We start from the raw sequence: 19,365 nt of genomic DNA on the forward strand, positions 1-19,365 counted from the left end.
TTTGGCCAGCTGGGTTGTAACTTTAGGCTTTTTAATAGTTGAGAAAAGATCCTGAAGGTTCCTTGACTTTTTATCTACCAAATTATTTGGTTATGCTAAATTGCTTATCAAGACAGTTTAAGAATAGAACTTAATGGCAACAGATAATACAAAGAATCCAGTTGAAATAGAAACTGCCATTCTAGATCTCTGCTGTGAAGCTGGGCAGGAGAAAACTTAACTATAGCTAGCAGTTCAGATCACAGGATGTGCCAGACACCATGCTGAGTGTTTTATATACATTATAATTTTCATCTTGGCAGCATCCCAATGAGAGAAGTTATAGCTCTTCTCTTACAAATTAAGAAATTGAGGCTTAGAGAAGGTCAAGTAACTTGGCCAAAATGACTCACCTATTAAGTGGCAAAGTCAGAAATGAGACCCTGGCAGCCCAGGGTCATTGTTCCTAACTGCTGGCCACCCTTCATCCATGAGACAATTGGGCCAGTATTTGTTAGGTTGTGCACAGTTTTTTTTTTTTGTTGTTGTTGTTGTTTTGCGGTACGCGGGCCTCTCACTGCTGTGGCCTCTCGCGTTGCAGAGCACAGGCTCCGGATGCACAGGCTCAGCAGCCACGGCTCACGGGCCCAGCCGCTCCGCGGCATGCGGGATCCTCCTGTACCGGGGCAGAAGAGTCGGCAGGCGGACTCTTAACCACTGCGCCACCAGGGAAGCCCTGTGCACAGTTCTTGGACTTGAGGAATTCAGAGTCTCAGGAGAAAAACAGGAAAATAAACAGAGGGAACTGAAGGGAAAGCTTTATATATGCACACATATTATATTTATATACACACACCAATATATAGTGTATGTATTTATTTGTTTTATATATAGTGTATGTGTATCACAGAAGAATGGACAGAGTATATATACACACACTATGTTTTTAAAGTTAATGAATAACCACAATAATAATAGCTAACCTATAGTGCTTACTATGTGATAGGCACTCTTCTAAACATTTTGCATATATTAACTCATTTAATCCTTGCAACAATCCTATTATTAACCCCATTTTACAGATGAGGAAACAAGTTTAGAGAAATCCAATGACTTGCCAAGGTTAAAGTGCTAGTAAGTAGCTGCAGCTAGACTCCAGTGCATATAGCCTGGCTCCGGTGTCTGTTCTAACCCCCTTTCTGTTTTGTCTCTTAGAGAAGCTCACCAAGTGGAAGGTAGGTTACAGGGCATGCTGACCACAGGACCCATGTGTGCAAAGCATAATAGTAGGAAAGTCTGAGAAGTGTGATGGGCTTGGATTTAGGACACAAGCAGGGCTGGTGAGAAGAGTTTTTCTAGAGCTAGAGATGGCGATGCTCTGCACAGAGCATGGGCTTTCCAGTGGGGAGCCATGAAGAGGCTCGTGCATTTTAGCAGGTATGAATTAGAGGCAGACTGGCTCCTGAAATTAAAATACTGGGATCACTGAAGAAAGCAGGTAGAGGTGCTGGTTTAGAACATTACAGCTTAGAAGCTACCTTAAACGAGCCAGCAGGTAAGAAATGGGATGAAAACAGTTGGGTCAGTGACAAGGGGAAGATTCTAGAAACCCGTAAGGAGACCTCTAGGAAGAATTCACTCAGTGCAGCAGAGCTTTATGAGTGCATTTATGCTGACTCAGAGTACAGCTCAGAGAGGAGTTTTGAAATTGTCTTGGGGAAATACTTTCTTTACTGAGGAGTCAGAAAGCAGGTATAAATAACAGGAGCTAGGGTAGCAGCTAAACCTGAGTTTGACCTGAGCATAAGAAAGGGTAATGGCAAACCCAGGTGATGAAAAGATGCCCAAGATGGGTGAGCTATACTGGTGGCAACAGCCTGGCCATTCTTTGATGAGGCTTCAAAAAACTGAGAAGAAATCTAGTAAATCTTAAAATTATCCAGTTCCTTTTTCATGAAAGTTCCTTTTGAGGAAAGTGTCAATCAGTCTTTCCTAATCAAGGGAAAAGGGGTTTTTTCACCCTGGGTGAGGAAGCTGAGGCACCATTGCCCTCTGCCTTAAGGGGGTGCCTCTTCCTGCTCAGGCTGCCCCAAAGCTCAGGGCGAAGTTGGGCACTTGGCCAGAGGTGGACCTGACCTGACCCTTCCTCTGGGAGGCTTCTTGCCTCATGACCTCCATACACACACGCTACCACACGTGACTAAAACAAGAACAGCCTACACACGTGGGCAACGAAGAATTGTTCAGAATTCAAGGCACAAATGACTTAATTTCTGTCCCAGAAAAGGGAGTTCTCCAGGATTTTGCTTTTGGTCACAGGCATATCATAACTATAGTGTAGGGAAGTTGTGTCTTAGCAGGTAGGGGTAGTTTATAAAGGCAAAAGACAAAGTGTAGCCCAAATTACATTTGAAAAATCCCTCAAATCCCAGTGAAATGCTGACAGGGGGTATACAGGAGACTGCAACTTACTGAAGAAACGTCAGAGTCATGTACTCCTGTCACTCTTCTAGCAGGGCAGATACTCCTGGTATGGGGTGACAGGCAGACTCACCCCCACTATTTAAATGTTCTCTCTCTCACCCTCCTCTTCCACCTTTCTCTCCTGGCATTTATTGTTGAGTGGGTATAAATGTACATTGAAACTCAGGCTCCCACTCTAAACCGGGCTGGAATCCTCTTCAACAGAAGTATTCATGTGCAGCCTAAGACAGACATAAAAGTTCACAGCAGCAGAGCATAGTATTTAGGTTCCTGTCAAGGCCAGCACTGCTAAGCTTTGGGAGAAGCAAATTGAATTTTTATTGACCCTCTGAGTACTTCACCTACACAGCCAGCTAAGTTAACTGAAACAACAAAGCAGCATCTCTTTGGTGCTGTAGACCGATGTGATCCACACATTCGAACATGTAGTCAGGTGACAGAGGTATGAGTCCCAGACCAGCCCCTTCCTGACTCGGTCAGTCACTTACCCTCTCACAACCTCAGTTTCTCAGCAGTGGAATGAAAGTTACAATAATAGCCACACAGGGCTGTGAGAAATAGATGATTTGTGAAGGTGCCTGGCATATAGTGTTACCCAATAATGTTTGTTCCTTCCTTGTATGGAAAGATGGACTGACCTATAAAAGTCCTTCCTAGTGTTGATAATAGGAAAGCCTTGCTCAGGCATCCTTCGGACCAGGAAAGGCTCCACACTGCTGAGGTTTTACAACTGGTCTTCTATTCCATGCTTGGGTCCATTGGGCACCACTGCCTCTCCCTCATGTCTACCCATGCTCATCTTCATCAAGGAACAGGGGTCCTGGGTCCAGGTGAGAACTCATGAAGCCCTTTGAAAGGTCTCTTGGAAAAGCTGTCTCACCTCCAACCACGATCCCTGTTTTACATGAGGAAAGCTTATGTGAAAATTCTGGTCATTTATCACTTTTCAACAGGTGCAACCACCATTAAACCTAAAGCTTTGCTGCTTGTGAGCAAATATTTGCATCTGATCTAGAAATGGGGCCCACAGGCTAGAAATGACGCAAAGAAAATAAGAGGAAAGGGGACTAGGAAGGGGGGTGTAGTAGCCCCCATTCACAGAGCTAAGCACCGTCACCCCTGGAGCCTCACTCCAAGTGAACTCTTGATTCCTCAGGGTAAAGAAGACTTGAACATTGTCTAATTTCTTTAAGAAGACACAGATAAAGATTTGTAGATTACATTGTTACATTAATTATAGGAATGCAAGGTTTCCATAATGAAAGTAATTCTTAAAATTTGCTGAAAACTTGTGTCTTCACTTATGTTCTATTTTTTTAATTTCTTGAAAAGAAAGAGAAGTAGTAGCAACATTGTATTTTTTTTTTTTTTTTTTTTTTTTTGGCTGCGTTGGATTTTCGTTGCTGCGCACGGGCTTTCTCTGTTTGCGGCGAGCAGGGGCTACTCTTCGTTGCGGTGTGTGGGCTTCTCATTGCAGTGGCTTCTCTTGTTGCGGAGCACAGGCTCTAGGCACGCGGGCTTCAGTAGTTGTGGCACACATGCTCAGTAGTTGTGGCTCGCAGGCTCTAGAGCACAGGCTCAGTAGTTGTGGCGCACGGGGCTTAGTTGCTCCACGGCATGTGGGATCTTCCTGGACCAGGGCTCGAACCCGTGTCCCCTGCATTGGCAGGCGGATTCTTAACCACTGCACCCCCAGGGAAGCCCAACATTGTATTTTTTAAATCCAAGTTGTTACCAGGACTTTTGTAAAGTCCTTGGGAAGTTTTTGAAGTTTAATTAAATTTTGATTGCCTCAGAAAAAGTATACCTTCTTATTCACTATTGCCATTTCTTACGCAGCATAAGAAACAAATCAGTTAATGGTGTTGCAACTAGGGTGTTTTAAATTATCATTAAACGTTTTTTGCAGTTTGATCATAACTGTAATCCAAGTTACTTATGTTTTAAGAGTACAAAACTGAAAGATAACTTAAGTTTTGGATTCAGATTTACCAGGATTCAACTTCTAGCTTTATGATCTTGAGCAAGTTTTTTAATCTCTCTGAGCCTTAGTTTCCTCTCTGTGAAATAAGAATAACTTTTCTATCTTATGGGATTGTTGTGAAATTGTATATAAATGTTAAGTTTTCCTGGGACTTCCCTGGTAGTCCAGTGGCTAAGACTCTGCGCTCCCAGTGCAGGGGACCCAGGTTCAATACCTGGTCAGGGAACTAGATCCCACATGCTGCAACTAAGAGTGTGCATGCCACAGCTAAAAACCCGCATGCCACAACGAAGATCCTGCACTCGGCGACGAAGATCTCGCATGCTGCAACTAAAACCCGATGCAGCCAAATAAATAAATAAATAAATATTTTAAAAATAAATGTTAAGTTTTTCCCTTTTATCCCCTTTTTCTTGTACTTAGAAATCATTTTAAATTATTTTTCTGAATAAATAATGTATGTACATGATTTTTTAAAAAGTCAAAATAGTACAGAAGGGTGTAAGGTGAAAAGTACATCTCCCTGTCACCCTGACCCAGTGCCCCAAGCCTCATCCAACAGTCTCTGTTGCCTACATGTACAGTTCCAGAGAGATTTCATGCAGAGAGAAGCATATTCTTTCACATGCACCTTTTTAAAACAGTTACTAGCATCATATATGATGCTTCCCCCCAACAAAATCTCTCCTACACATAGTTTTAAACATATTATCTATTGGTCACTGATCTATTAATTTTCCTTTATCCCCAAAGGAAAAAAAAGAAAGACATTTCTGAGGCTTTCTGCCAAACCAAAGAATTCCTACCTTACTTATATCCACAGAAAACAGTTAGATGACAAGTTAGCCTAGGGTGTTTCAAGAATTAAATGTTAACATCCCTGAAGAAAACTTTACACCTTTGAAGTAAAGAAATCTCAGAAAGAGACTCACAAATACTGTCACAAGATGCTCTAATGGTTACATTTGTAAACAATTAGGACTTATACTTTTGTGAATGTTTCCTGTCTTCATGTTAACCTTACAAGTGTCCCCTAAATGGCTCTACAGGATTCTCTTTCGTTTTTACATCTGCATCAACTATCCCCTTAACTGTCTAAATTCCTTTTTACAAAAGCTTGCAATGTCAAGGCATAGACAGGCTTCCATTTTCTCTTTGCTAGAACCGAGTCAGAAAACATATACTTAAAACTTGAGACCAAGAATTTAGGAAACAATAGGTTATCCAGAAAAGAATATGCAGACCATTATATTCTTCTCCCCCAATATTTGGAGATTTTCCCACATCAGTGCATACAGATCTGTCTGCCTCATTTTCTTTAATATTAACAAATGCATTGTGTATTGAATCAGTTCTCAATTGATGGACATTTCAGTTACTTAAAATCTTCATAATCTTTATGATAGTCATATAGCTGCCAAAAATCAATGATATACAGAAGTAGCAAGTGGTGGTTAATTACTGGCTTTTTGATTGTATCTTACTGTGAAAGCCCTTTTTATTTCATGCTGAGAGAGTTCCAAGTTAAAACTATTTAAACACTAATTAGTGGTTGCTAATTGGGATAGTATACATCCCAGTCAGCTCAATTTTATGGAGTATTTACTGGCCCAATGTGAAGACACTGAAATAAAATATATCTGAGTTGTATCCATGAGTAGTTTTTGGTCTAATTGGGGAAGGAAGATTAAAAAAAAAAAAAACAGCAAGTAGGACAACACACATAATCAGGTACTTATATTTTGCAGAGAATTGCAAAATCTTCTCTTTTATCTTTTTTTTTTTTTTTTTTTATCTTTTTAAATTACATTCATCAATTTCAGGATTTGAAGGTCTAGAAGGGACTTTAAGCCACACTAAGAGAACTCTAAGCCATTGATAATAAATTGATCAGGTTTCCACTCTTGGAAATGTGGTTATGTCATTACTAGCTTGTTGCAGTTCAACCATCATACCAAGCACAACCAGCAAATATGGAAAAAGCATTTTTTCAAACATTCTATCTTAAGACATTGAAGAGCTATCAATGCAGTGAGGACTTCAGGAGCCACAAGCCCAGAGAAAAGGAAAGTTCAACAATGAGCATTTGAGGCATTTGCTAATTCATAAACAATAGCTGTGAAGTGACCAAAATGTGGTGGCTGACAGACGGAGATGAGGAGAGCTCAGGCAGTCCTGTTGGGCTCGTGAGACAAAACTTAGAGTTCAGGGCCCACCAAGGAGAACAAACCCTGATAAACACCCTAGGCTTTCCATTGGAATCCCCAAAGGGCTACACTCTGCAACTAGAGGATGAACTAGAATTTGACTAGCCTTCTCAAAAACTGAAGTGCAACTCTGAATTTGCTTAATTTCTGATTGGATTAACGTGACATACCCATACCCTAAAAGTGGTATGTTTCCACCCAAGGCAATAGGAAATCCTCTGGAGGAAGGTACCACCATCAGCAGCCTCAGATTATCACTTTTCATATATAATGTCTAGCAATCCATCAAAAGTACCACGCATACCAGATGACCAAATGACCAAAAAAGAGAAAAAGCAAAGAATAGAACTAGATCCACAAGAAATACAAATATTGGAAATATAAGACAGAATTTAAAATAACTTTAAGTATTTTTAGGAAACCAATGACAAGATGGATAATTTCAGCAACTAAATAGAAACAACAAAGAATTATATGGAATGTGAGGACTGAAGAATATACTAGTTGAAAGTAATAACTCAATAGAAGGTTTAACATCAACTTAAACATCACTGAAGAAAGGATTTATGACCTGGAAAGGAGAAAATATGCAACCTGAAACACAAAAAGAAAAAGAGGAGAAAAATACAGAAAAAGGCATAAGAGAGTTTAGATTGTGATGAAAAAAATCTAATTTACATGTAATTCAAGTCATAGAAGGCAAGGAGATAAATTGAGGCAGAGCAATATTTGGATAGATAATGGCTGGGAATTTTCCAGAAGTAACAAAAGACATCAAACCACTGATTCAAGGAAACCACACCAATAGTAAAAGTGAAAAAAAGAAGGGCAAAGAAAAATTTTAAAGCAGTTAGAGGAATAAAAGATACTTCCTTAACTGAGAAGAAATTCACATAACAAAAAATTAGCCATTTTAAAGTGAACAATGGCATTTAGTATATTCACAATATTGTGTAACCACCGCTTCTATCTAGTTTTTTAAAGTTTTCAACATCCCAAAAGGAAATCCCCTACCCATTAAGTCATTGCTCCCTATTCCACTCTCCCCAGCCCCTGGTAACCACCTCATCTGTGTTCTGTCTCCATGGGTATGCCTGTTCTGGATATTTCTAATAATTGAATCATATGGAATACGTGACCTTTTTTGTCTACCTTCTTTCACTTAGCATGTTTCAAGGATCATCCACATCATAGTATGCATGTATCTGTGCTTCATGCCCTTTTATGGTTGAATAATAGTATAATAATTTGTTGTATCTATATATGTGCCACAATTTGTTCATCCATTCATCTATTGATGAACATTTGGTCTACTTCCACCTTTTGGCTGCTGTAAATAATACTGCTATAAATTGGTGTACAAGAATTTGTTTGCATCCCTCTTTTTTTTTTTTTTCGTAGTACACGGGCCTCTCACTGTTGTGGCCTCTCCCGTTGTGGAGCACAGGCTCCAGACTTGCAGGTTCAGCGGCCATGGCTCATGGGCCTAGCCACTCCACGGCATGTGGGATCTTCCCAGACCGGGGCACGAACCCGTGTCCCCTGCATCGGCAGGCAGACTCTCAACCACTGCGCCACCAGGGAAGCCCCTGCATCCCTCTTTTTAATTCTTTTAGGTATATACCTAGGAGTGGAATAGCTGAGTCATATGGTAATTAATTCTACGTTTAACTTTCTGAGGAACCTCCAAACTGTTTTCTACAGTGGCTGAACCATTTTGTATTCCCACCAGCAATGTACAAGGATTCAAATTTCTGTTTTCAAAAACAGTGGGTGTGAAGTAGCACCTCATCATGGTTTTGATTTGACTTTCCTAATGACTAATGACATTGAGCATCTTTTCTTGTGCTTGTTGACCACTTATATGTTCTTTAGAGAAATGTATATTCAAGTCCTTTGCCCATTTTTTATAAATTGATTTATTTTATTTATTTATTTTTGACTGCATTGGGTCTTCATTGCTGCATGTGGGCTTTCTCTAGTTACAGCGAGCGGGGGGCTCCACTTTGTGGCAGTGTACGGGCTTCTCATTGTGGTGGCTTCTCTTGTTGCAGAGCACAGGCTCTAGGCGCGTGGGCTTCAGTAGTTGTGGTGTGCGGGCTCAGTAGTTGTGACTTGTGGGCTCTAGAGTGCAGGCTCAGTAGTCGTGGCGAACAGGCTTAGTTGCTCTGCAGCATGTGGCATCTTCCCAGACCAGGGCTCAAACCCGTGTCCCCTGCATTGGCAAACAGATTCCTAACCACTCTCCCACCAGGAAAGCCCTGCCCATTTTTAAATTGGATTGTTTGTCTTTTTGTTACTGAGTTGTAAGAGTTCCTTATATATTTCAGATACTACACCCTTATCAGATATATGATTTTCAAAGAGTTTCTTTCATTCTTTGTCTATTCACTTTCTTGATAATGTCTTTCAAGCACAAAGTTTTAATTTTGAAGGAGTCTTTTTTTTCTTTCATTGTTTGTGTTTTTAGGTGTCATATCTGAGAGACCATTGCCTAATTCAAAGTCACAAAAACTTCCAGAGTTTTGTAGTTTTAGCTCTTATGTTTAGATCTTCATCCATTTTGAGTCAACATATGTATGTGATGTGAGGTAGAGATACAAATTCTTTTGCATGTAAATATCCATTTGTCCCAGTACCATTTGTTGAAGAGATTATTCATTTTTCCCTGTTGAATAGTCTTGGTACCCTTGTCAAAATTCAGTTGAGCATAATATATGAGTTTATTCATGGACTCTCAATTCTATTTTATTGACTCTATGTCTGTCCTTGTGCCAGGATCACATGGTATTGATTACTGTTGCTTTGTAGTAACTTTGAAATTGGGAAGTGTGAGTCTTCCAACTCTGTTTTTCCTCCTTCAATATGAACTATATTACTTTCTTAATTTTAATTTTATTGGAGTATCATTGATTTACAATGTTGTGTTAGTTTCAGGTGTACAGCAAAGTGATTCAGTTATACATATAATATATTCATTATTCTTTAGATTCTTTTCTCTTATAGGTTATCCTAGAACATTGAGTACAGTTCCCTGTGCTATACAGTTGGACCTTGCTGGTTATCTATCTTATATGAAATATATTACTTTTAAAGTAGCAACAGAGGACTGACAGTTGGTGTCTTGACAGAAACAATGGAAACCAGAAAACAGTGGAATGAAGTGTTACGGGAAAAACATGCCAACCTAAAAACCTAGGGAAAAAAATTCATCAAAAATAAAGATGAGGGGACTTCCCTGGTGGTCCAGTGGTTAAGAATCCATAGTGCAATGCAGGGGACACCGGTTCAATCCCCGGTCAGGGAACTAAGATCCCACATGCCGCAGGGCAACTAAACCCTCATGCCATAACTACAGAGCCCACTCTGGAGCCTGCACACCACAACTAGAGAGAATCCCTCACACCACAACAAAGAGCCCACAGGCTGCAACTAAGACCCAATACAGCCAATAAATAAATAAATACATATTTTTTTTAAATTATGATACTTTTAAAAGTTTTTTTAAAAATAAAGATAAACTTGTAAAAATAAAGATGAAACAAGACATTTTCCAACAAACAGAAACACTGAAAGGGAGTTCTTCAGGCAGAAGAAAATTATTCCAGATAAAAACATTGAGATGCAGGAAAATTCAAGAGCAACATCAAGGGTAAATATTCAGGTAAAATGACAATCGATGTAATATAAAAAACTAATAATAATGTCTTGTGGAAATTAGTTGACATTAATTGCACAAAGATGGGAGAGGATAAATGGAATAAAAGTATTCTTAAGACACTTGTATTTACAGTAATAATTAAAAACACCAATTTATATTAGATGTTAATAAATCAAAGATACATGTTGTGATCCAGGGTAACAACTAAAAAAATAATGGTCTCTAGGTTAGCAAAACCACTAAAAGAATAATAAATAATATATAATAAACTTATGAGGGAGAATGGAATAATAAAGTCATCTTTAAGAAGAGTTAAAAATAAAAAGGAGGAAAATAATATGGAACAGGTCGGATAAATACAAAACAATATAATGATAAATTTAAATCCCAATATGTCAGTAATGAATGTAAATGGATGCTTAAATACTCAAAGATAAATATAGACTAGATTTAAAATTTATATACATATACATCAATGAATGTGTAATAGTTCTTTAATATGAGACAGAAATGTTGAAAGTAAAATGATAGAAAAATATATACCATGTAAATATTAACCAAAAGAAAATTCTTATATAAATATAACAAAATATGCTTTAAGGTAAAGAGAGACACTTCATAATGATGAAGGAGTTAATCCATCATGAAGAAAACAGTTCTAAATTTTTGTACCTAATATAGCTTCAAAATATATGAAGGAAAAATTGACAGATCTAAAATAAGACAGTTCCACTATCACAGTGGGAATTTTATTTTTTTAATTAATTAATTATATTTATTTATTTTTGGCTGTGTTGGGTCTTTGCTGCTGCACTCAGGCTTTCTCTAGTTGCGGCGAGCGGGGGCTACTCTTCATTGTGGTGCACGGGCTTCTCATTGCAGTGGCGCCTCTTGTTCTCTTGTTGAGCACAGGCTCTAGTTACCTGGGCTTCAGTAGTTGTGGCACACGGGCTCAGTAGTTGTGGCTCACGGGCTCTAGAGCGCAGGCTCTGTGTTGTGGCATACAGGCTTAGTTGCTCCGCGGCATGTGAGATCTTCCCAGGCCAGGGATTGAACCCGTGTCCCCTGCATTGGCAGGCAGATTCTTAACCACTGTGCCACCACCAGGGAAGTCCCAGTAGGAATTTTAAACACACCTCTTGGTAACAAGCAGAGAAATACTCATTAAGGATCTAGATTTGAACAACATAATTAATAGACAAAATGTAATTGACATATATATGGCACTCGTCAACTACGGGATATATATTATTTTCAAGTGTACATAGATCATTTACTAGAATAGACCATATTCTGGGTGATAAAGCAAATGTCAACAAATATATAAGGATTGATGTCATACAGAGTATGTTTTCTGACCACTGGAATTAAGTTAGAAATCAATAACAAAAAGATATTGGAATGATAGGAATCAAGTAATAAACTTCTAAAAATAACCTTATGAATCAAGAAATTGCAGTTGTAATTATAAAAAAAATTTTAATTGAATGCCAATAAAATCACAGCATATCAAAACTTGTGTGATGCAGCTAAAGCCATGTTAGAGGGAAATCTGTGGCTTTAAATGCATATATAAGAACAGAAGAAAGGCTAAAAATCAGTTTTGTAAGCATTCCTCTCAGTTAAAGAACAGCAAACTGAATCAAAGGAAATAATAAAAATCATAAATTAATTTACTAGAAAACAAATATACAGTAGAAAAAAAATCAACCAAGTAAAAGTTGTTTCTTTGAAAAGACTAATAAAATTGACAACCTCTGCTGATCAAGAAAAAAGACCCAAAAGACCCATAAGAAGAACAAAAAAGAGGACATCAGTACAGAGCTTACATACATTAAAAATAAGAATAATAAAGTTCATAAAAGCAGAAAGTAAAATGTTAGTCACCAGGGATCAGAAGGAGGGGGAAAAATGGAAATTGTTGTTTAATGGGTATAGATTTCAGATCTGCAAGATGAAAAAGTTCTTCAGATGTTTCGCAACAATGTGAATATACTTAACACTACTCAACCATACACTTAAAAATGGTTAAGATGGCAAATTTTATGTTATGTTTTTTACTATAATAAAAAAATTAATAATAAGAGTATTATGACAACTTTGTGTTAAGAATCTCTGAAATTTAAATGAAAATGGACAAATTCCTTGAAAAATACTAATTACCAAAATTGACACAGAAGAAACAGGAAATCTGAATTCTCCTACATCTAAGTAATAAATTAAAGTCATATTTTAAAATCTTCCCTCAAAGAAAAACTCTAGGGGTAGGAGATTAACAGGTACAAACTACTATGTATAAAATAAGCAAGATACAAGGATATAGTATACAGCACAGGGAATATAGCCAAATTTTATAATAACTTTAAATGGAGTATAATCTATAAAAATATTGAATCACTATGCTGTATACCTGAAACTAATGTAACATTATAGATATTATATTATTAATGTTATAACATCAACTATACTTTAATTTTTTAAATAATTAATTAATTTAAAAAAAATTTTAAAACTCTAGGCCTAGGTGGTTTCACTGATGAATTGTTTATAACATCTAAGGAAGAAATAAAACAGTCTTACACAAATTTGTCCAGAGAGTAGAAAAAGAGGAATACTTCCAAGTCCTTCACTGAGACCAGCATAACACTAACACCAAATCATGACAAAGACATTACAAAAAGGAAAATTACAAGTTAATTTACTATATGAATATAGATACAAATATTCTAAATAAAATATTAGCTAAATGAATCTGACAATATATAAGTAGGAAAAATTACAGCCAAGTTAGATTTGTTAAAAAATGCAAGGTTGAAAATCAGTGCGATTCAACACATTAACAGAATGAAAGTGAAAAGTCATATTTTTATCTTAATAGATACAGAAAAGACATTTGCTGTAATTCAGCACCCATTCTTCCTTATCTAATAGTGAGTATTTTCAAAACTACAGCAAACATCATACTAAATAATGAAATATTTAAAACTTTTCCCTAAGATTGGAAATCAAGATACCTCCTGTGATTTCTCCAACATTTTATTGGCAGTCTTAGCCAATATGATAAGGAAAGAAAAAGAAATAGATGTGAGGATTGGAAAGGAATAAATAAAACTGTCACTATTTACAAACAACATAGTAGTATATGTAAAAACTCCAAAAGACTCCACAAATCAGCTCTTAAAATGAGTAAGTAAATTTAGCAAGGTCAATTTTCTTTCTATATGCCAACAATAATCAATTAAAAATGAAATTTTTTAAAAGATACCATTTACAAAAGCATCAAATATACATTAAATACTGAGGAATAAATCTAAAAGAATATGTGCAAGATTTCTACACAGAGAACTATAAAGCATTATTGAGAGAAATTAAAGATGACTGAAATAAATGAATATACCAGGTTGATAGGTTATAAGACTCAATATTATAAAGATGTTAATTCTCCCCAAATTGACCACTGCAGTTTCAAACAGACCCCAGTAGGGGTGTGTGTGTGTGTGTGTGTGTGTGTGTGTGTGTGTGTGTAAAATTTGACAAGCTGATTGTAAAATTTACATGGAAATTTAAAAGGCCAAAAATAACAAGACAATCTTGAAGAATGATGAAGTGGAGGAATTACTGAACTCGATATTAAGACTTTTTATAAAGGTATAGTAATTAAGATTGTGAGGTATTGATACAAGGATGGACAAATAGCTTAATAGAACAGAATATGGTCCTAAAACGACCATGCATTTATGAACACTTGAATCATGCAAAGGTATCACTGTACCGTAGTGAGTATAAGGATGGTCTTTTCAATAAGTGGTGCTGCATCAACTGAATATCTATAAAGAAAGAATGAATCTTGATTCCTACTTCACACCATACTCAAAAATGAATTTGAAGTGGAGCATAGACCTAAATATGAATGGTAGAACAATGAAGCTTCTGAAAGATAAAGTAGAATATCTTCAAAACCTTGGGATAGGCAGTTTCTTAAACAGGACTCAGAAGAGCACTAACCATAAAATAAAAGATAGATAAATTGGTCCACACTAAAATTAAGAAATTCTGTTCATCACAATACACTATTTTAGAAGAAAACCTATAATATTTATAGCAAAGTAATAACTAATACATATATTACTTACATAATGTCATAAGTAATACTTACGACAAAGGACTCATACTCAGAATAAAGAAGGAAAAGACTGACAACCTGATAGAAAAATGAGCAAAAGAAATAAATACATGTTTCAGGATGAGCAAGATGTACAAATAGCCTAAAAACATATTAAAAAGTGCTCATCCTTTTTAGTCATCAGGGGATGTAAGTTAAAACCACAATGAAATACCATTATATACCCACCAGAAGTGCAAAAATTTAAAAGTCAGAAAATATCAACAATTAGTGTAGATATAGAACAACTGGAATTCTTATCCACTGGTGGGGGTAAAAATTGTTACAGCCACTTTGGAAAACTGCCAGTATCTGCCAAAACTGCCAGTATATGCATACCCTAAGACCCAACAATTTCACCCCTAGTTTACCTAAGAGAATTGCATACACATGTACAAAAAAAAGAAACACAAGAATATTCCTAACAGCAATATTCATAATAGCTCCAAAATGGAAACAAAGCAAACGTCCATCAATAGAAGATTGGATAAATAAATTGTGGGGTAGTCGTACAATGGAATATCATGCAGCAGTGAAAATGAACAAACTACTGCTATATTCAATGACATGGATGAATGTCACAACATAATATTGTCTGAAAGAATCCAGACACAAAAGAAGATATACTCTGTTTCTATTTATGTAAAATTGAAAATAGACAAAACTAAACCATGGTCTGAAAAGTCTGGATTGTGGTTTCCTTTGGAGGAAAAGAGAGGGCCTAGTGGCGGATCAATAGAGGTCCTTGTGGGGTGCTTGTAGGGTTCTAGTTCTTGATCCAGTGATTTCATGGGTGTGTTCTCTTTGTAAAAATTCACTGAGCTGTATACTTATACTTTGTGCACATCTGTATATAGGTTATACCTCAAGAGTTTACTTAATAACATTACATAGCCAATAACAAAAATAATAATAATCAGTTAATCAGTAAATAGGATGTTTCCAGGTGTTGAAAAATATGCTGTGCTTTCTTGGCAAAGCCAGCATCATGCCTTTCTCTGAAATTCAGCTGCTTGTGTGTTCCTCTCTTGATATTATATTTTTCTCAAGTAAACTGGTTAATAGCTGGGTAGATTACTAAGTAAATTCTGACCCATTATTTATTACCAAAGATTTAGTGTCAGCTGATCAGTACACTAACACAAAAACTTAGGTCATTTCCACTTCTGGCAGCTTTAGTTCTTCCTGCAGAGCAGGAAGCCTCTTCTTTTGCTGGATTTCTTTTGTTTGTTTGGTTTGGTTTTTAAATCTTTAACCCTGGGACTTCCCTGATGGCACAGTAGATAAGACTCTGAGCTCCCAATTCAGGGGGCCCGGGTTGGATCCCTGGTCAGGGAACTAGATCCCACATGCGTGCCGCAACTAAGAGTTCACATGCCACAACTAAGGAGCCCACATGCCACAACTAAGGAGCCCTGGAGCCACAACTAAGGAGCCTGCCTGCTGCAACTAAGACCCTGTGCAACCAAACTAAAAAAAAAAATCTTTAACCCTTTAGCCCTGTTGGACTATGCAGATTCCACTGAGGGTTGAGACTCAGCTGTCAGAGATCAAAGATCCCATCTTTTACTTGGGACTCCTCTAAGAGGTCTGCTTATACAGATGGTAAGCATCTTTGAATTCATCCCAGTTTTTTAAATGCAGAAGTTTTTAATATAGGAAAGTTAAACAAGAAAATAGAAATGGTCCTACTACTCATACTAGTGCATGAAATGCTTTCATTTAATACTTGTCTATACTCCTTATAACAGCCTTCCTCTCCTCCCTGCCCATCATATCATTTGAACAATAAGAACAAAGTTACAGAACTTATAATACCTGATTTCAAGATTTAAAAGGCTGTAGTAATCAAGACAGTGTTATATTAGTGTAAAGATAGACAAACGAATTGCTGGAATAATGCCCAGAAAAAGACCATACACATTGATGAATGGATTTTCAACCAAAGTGCCAAGGCAATTCTATTGGGAAAGGATAATCTTATAAACAAATGATGCTGGAACAATTAAATATCCATAGGCAAAAGCTGAACTTCAACCTTTATTTCTCACCATATACAAAAATGTATTTGAAGTGGATCATCTAAATGTAAGAGCTAAAAATATAAAACATGAACACATAGGAGAAAATCTTAATGACCTTGGATTTGGCAAATATTTTTTTATTCAGACACAAAAAGCACAAACTATAAAAGGAAAAATCAATAAATTGGATTTTATCAAAATTCAAAACTTTTTGCTTCTCAAAGGGCATTGTTATAAAAATTAAAAGGCAAGCTACAGACCAGGAGAAAATATTTGCAAAACATATATCTGACAAAGGACTTGTTTCTAGAATTTTTTTTAAAAAACTCTTACAAGTCAATAATAGGAAGACAACTAAATTTTTTTAGTGGGCAAAAGATTTGAACAAAAGGCTTCACAAAAGAAGATATACAGTTGGCTAATAAGACAGGAAAAGATGCCAAATATCAGAGAAATGCAAACTAAAACCACAATGAGATACTACTACACTCCTACTAGAATGACTGAAATGTAAAAAATTGACCATGTAAATGCCGACGAGGAGCCAAGGAACTGGAGTTCTCATTCACTGCTGGTGGGGTACAACCATTTTTGAAAAGTAAACATACTTTTCCAGTGATTCCACTCCTAGGTACCTACCAGAGAGAAAGGAAGGCACATGTCCACACTCAGACTTGTACACAGATGTTCATAGCAGCTTTTTATTTGTAAAAGCCAATAAATTACCATATGATTCCACTTAAATCAAATTCTAGAAAGATGCAAACTAATCTGTGGTCTACCTGGAGAGATAGGAGTAGAGTTGGAGAAGTGCAAAAATTATCAGAGACACCAGGAAACTTTTGAAGGTGATGGAGGTGTCCACTATCTTGATTCAGGTGATGGCTTCAGGGGTGCATACATATGTCCAAACTTGTCAAACTGTACACCTTAAATATGTGCATTTTGTTGTATTTTGTTGTATTTCACATATACTTCAATAAGGCTGTAAAAACAAACAGTTGTTCAGAAAAGGAAGGACCAAAGTAAGCATGGCTCAGCTCTGAATAGCACAAATAGTCAAATAATGTAGACACGATCTTTTAAATCTTTTTTTTTAATTAATTAACTTATTTATTTGGCTGTGTTGTGTCTTCGTTGCTGCCTGCGGGCTTCCTCTTGTTGCAGCAAGCAGGGGCTACTCTTCGTTGCAGTGCAAGGGCTTCTCATTGTGGTGGCTTCTCTGGTTGCGGAGCACGGGCTCTAAGTGCGCGGGCTTCAGTAGTTGTGGCACGTGGGCTCAGTAGTTGTGGCTTGCCGGCTCTAGAGCACAGGCTCAGTAGTTGTGGTGCACGGGCTTAGTTGCTCCACAGCATGTGGGATCTTCCCGGACCAGGGCTCGAACCCGTGTCCCCTGCATTGGCAGGCAGATTCTTAACCACTGCGCCACAAGGGAAGCCCTAAATCTTTTTTTAAATTGAAGTATAGTTGATTTACAATGTTGTGTTAGTTTCTGGTATGATTCAGATATATATATGGATATATAGGTATGTATCTATATATATACTTTTTTATATTCTTTTCCATTATAGTTTATTATAAGATATTGAATGTAGTTCCCTGTGCTATACAGTAGGACCTTGTTGTTAACACTGAATTTTTTCATCAAAATATAGTTATATTGGGGCAATGGAAAATATGTGTGGATGTGGTAGAGGGGAGGGGAAAAATCCTCATTTTCCATAGGAGGAGTGCAGTAGATAAAGTCTAAGACTGAAACAATTAGGAAGGATCAACACAGGCATGTTATTTAGGGACATGGATCAGCTCAAAGGGGCTGTCTGAGAAAGGAGGACTGGAGATTACTGGTCTTAACATGTGTAGAATTAACCATGTAAATGAACTTTGATATAAATAAAAACTTCTTAATGCATTATCAGAGCTTCAAAGTCACATCTGTCAGTCTGCTCAGCTGATGACTCTGTGCCCACCCTACCCCCACCATCGGGCTCAGCCCAGAACAGGTGCTCAAACAGGAGGTTTGACAGTTCTCCACGTGACTGTGTGTCCCCAGACAGAAGTCTTCAAATGTATAAGTGGAATCTTTTTCTCTTAAGAAAAAGACAGGCAGCTTTTGCTTGAAGAACTCCAGTGGTTAATCTCTTGGGGATCCAAGCACTGGAATTTACGTGTTTAAAGTGTGCTTACACTGAGGGATGCCTGTATTCTTTTCATGATAAGAGCCCAAAATGGAGATATTTGAGAAAATGTGATCATTTGAAGTAGTCTGTGTTCTTTCCTTCAAGCCATGTGGGGAGTATAGGCCTGACGACCTATTAAGTCTGTTTTTCTTGTTCCTTTTTTAGGCGGTCACTTCTTTCATCGGAACTCTCTGTCCCCTCGGAGCCTGGTGTATGAAAGTGAATTCTCCACAATCGAACCTTCTTTGGACATGTATGATGAGAACAAAACCTGATTTTTAAAAATGGGCTGTCACCTCTTTTGTGATTTGATTTATGATCACCTTTCTTATTTTGTATTCTTCTGTCAGTGTCCATTTTGGAAGAATGGCAGTGCTTTCCAAGCACAGGTTGGGGCTCAGGGTTAAATTGCCAAGTTCCCCCAAGGTGAGGCTTTGAGGACAACGTTATTGCCCAGGTAGCCTCATGGCACCGAAAACCTACCCAAAAAGCTAGCCACTGAATATGGGCCCCAGCAAGCCTGGCTGTTTCCAGAGAAGAGGCGGGGCCCAGGGGTTAATATTGCATTGCCAACATGCTATTCTGTGTTGGGGTGCCGCTGGGGGTTTTTAAATACCTTTTGTGCCCCCCACTTATAATGAATACTAAAGCCTGCAGGCACTGCTTCTTACTGATGTAGGGCAC

At 37.5% G+C, this 19,365-nt stretch overlaps 1 protein-coding gene across 1 annotated transcript in view; it reads left to right on the top strand.

Annotated features, from left to right (window-relative positions):
* RNF130 (ring finger protein 130) overlaps window positions 1-18,956 on the top strand; it is a 133,053-nt gene extending 114,097 nt beyond the window's left edge. Inside the window, exon 8 of the mRNA XM_065874175.1 lies at window positions 18,847-18,956. Within this exon, the coding sequence (XP_065730247.1) occupies window positions 18,847-18,956 (110 nt within the window). The remainder of the gene's footprint in view (window positions 1-18,846) is intronic.
* Window positions 18,957-19,365: the final 409 nt, after the last annotated feature.

This window comes from Phocoena phocoena, chromosome 3, assembly GCF_963924675.1.
Source record: "Phocoena phocoena chromosome 3, mPhoPho1.1, whole genome shotgun sequence".
In the NCBI taxonomy this organism is placed as follows: domain Eukaryota; kingdom Metazoa; phylum Chordata; class Mammalia; order Artiodactyla; family Phocoenidae; genus Phocoena; species Phocoena phocoena.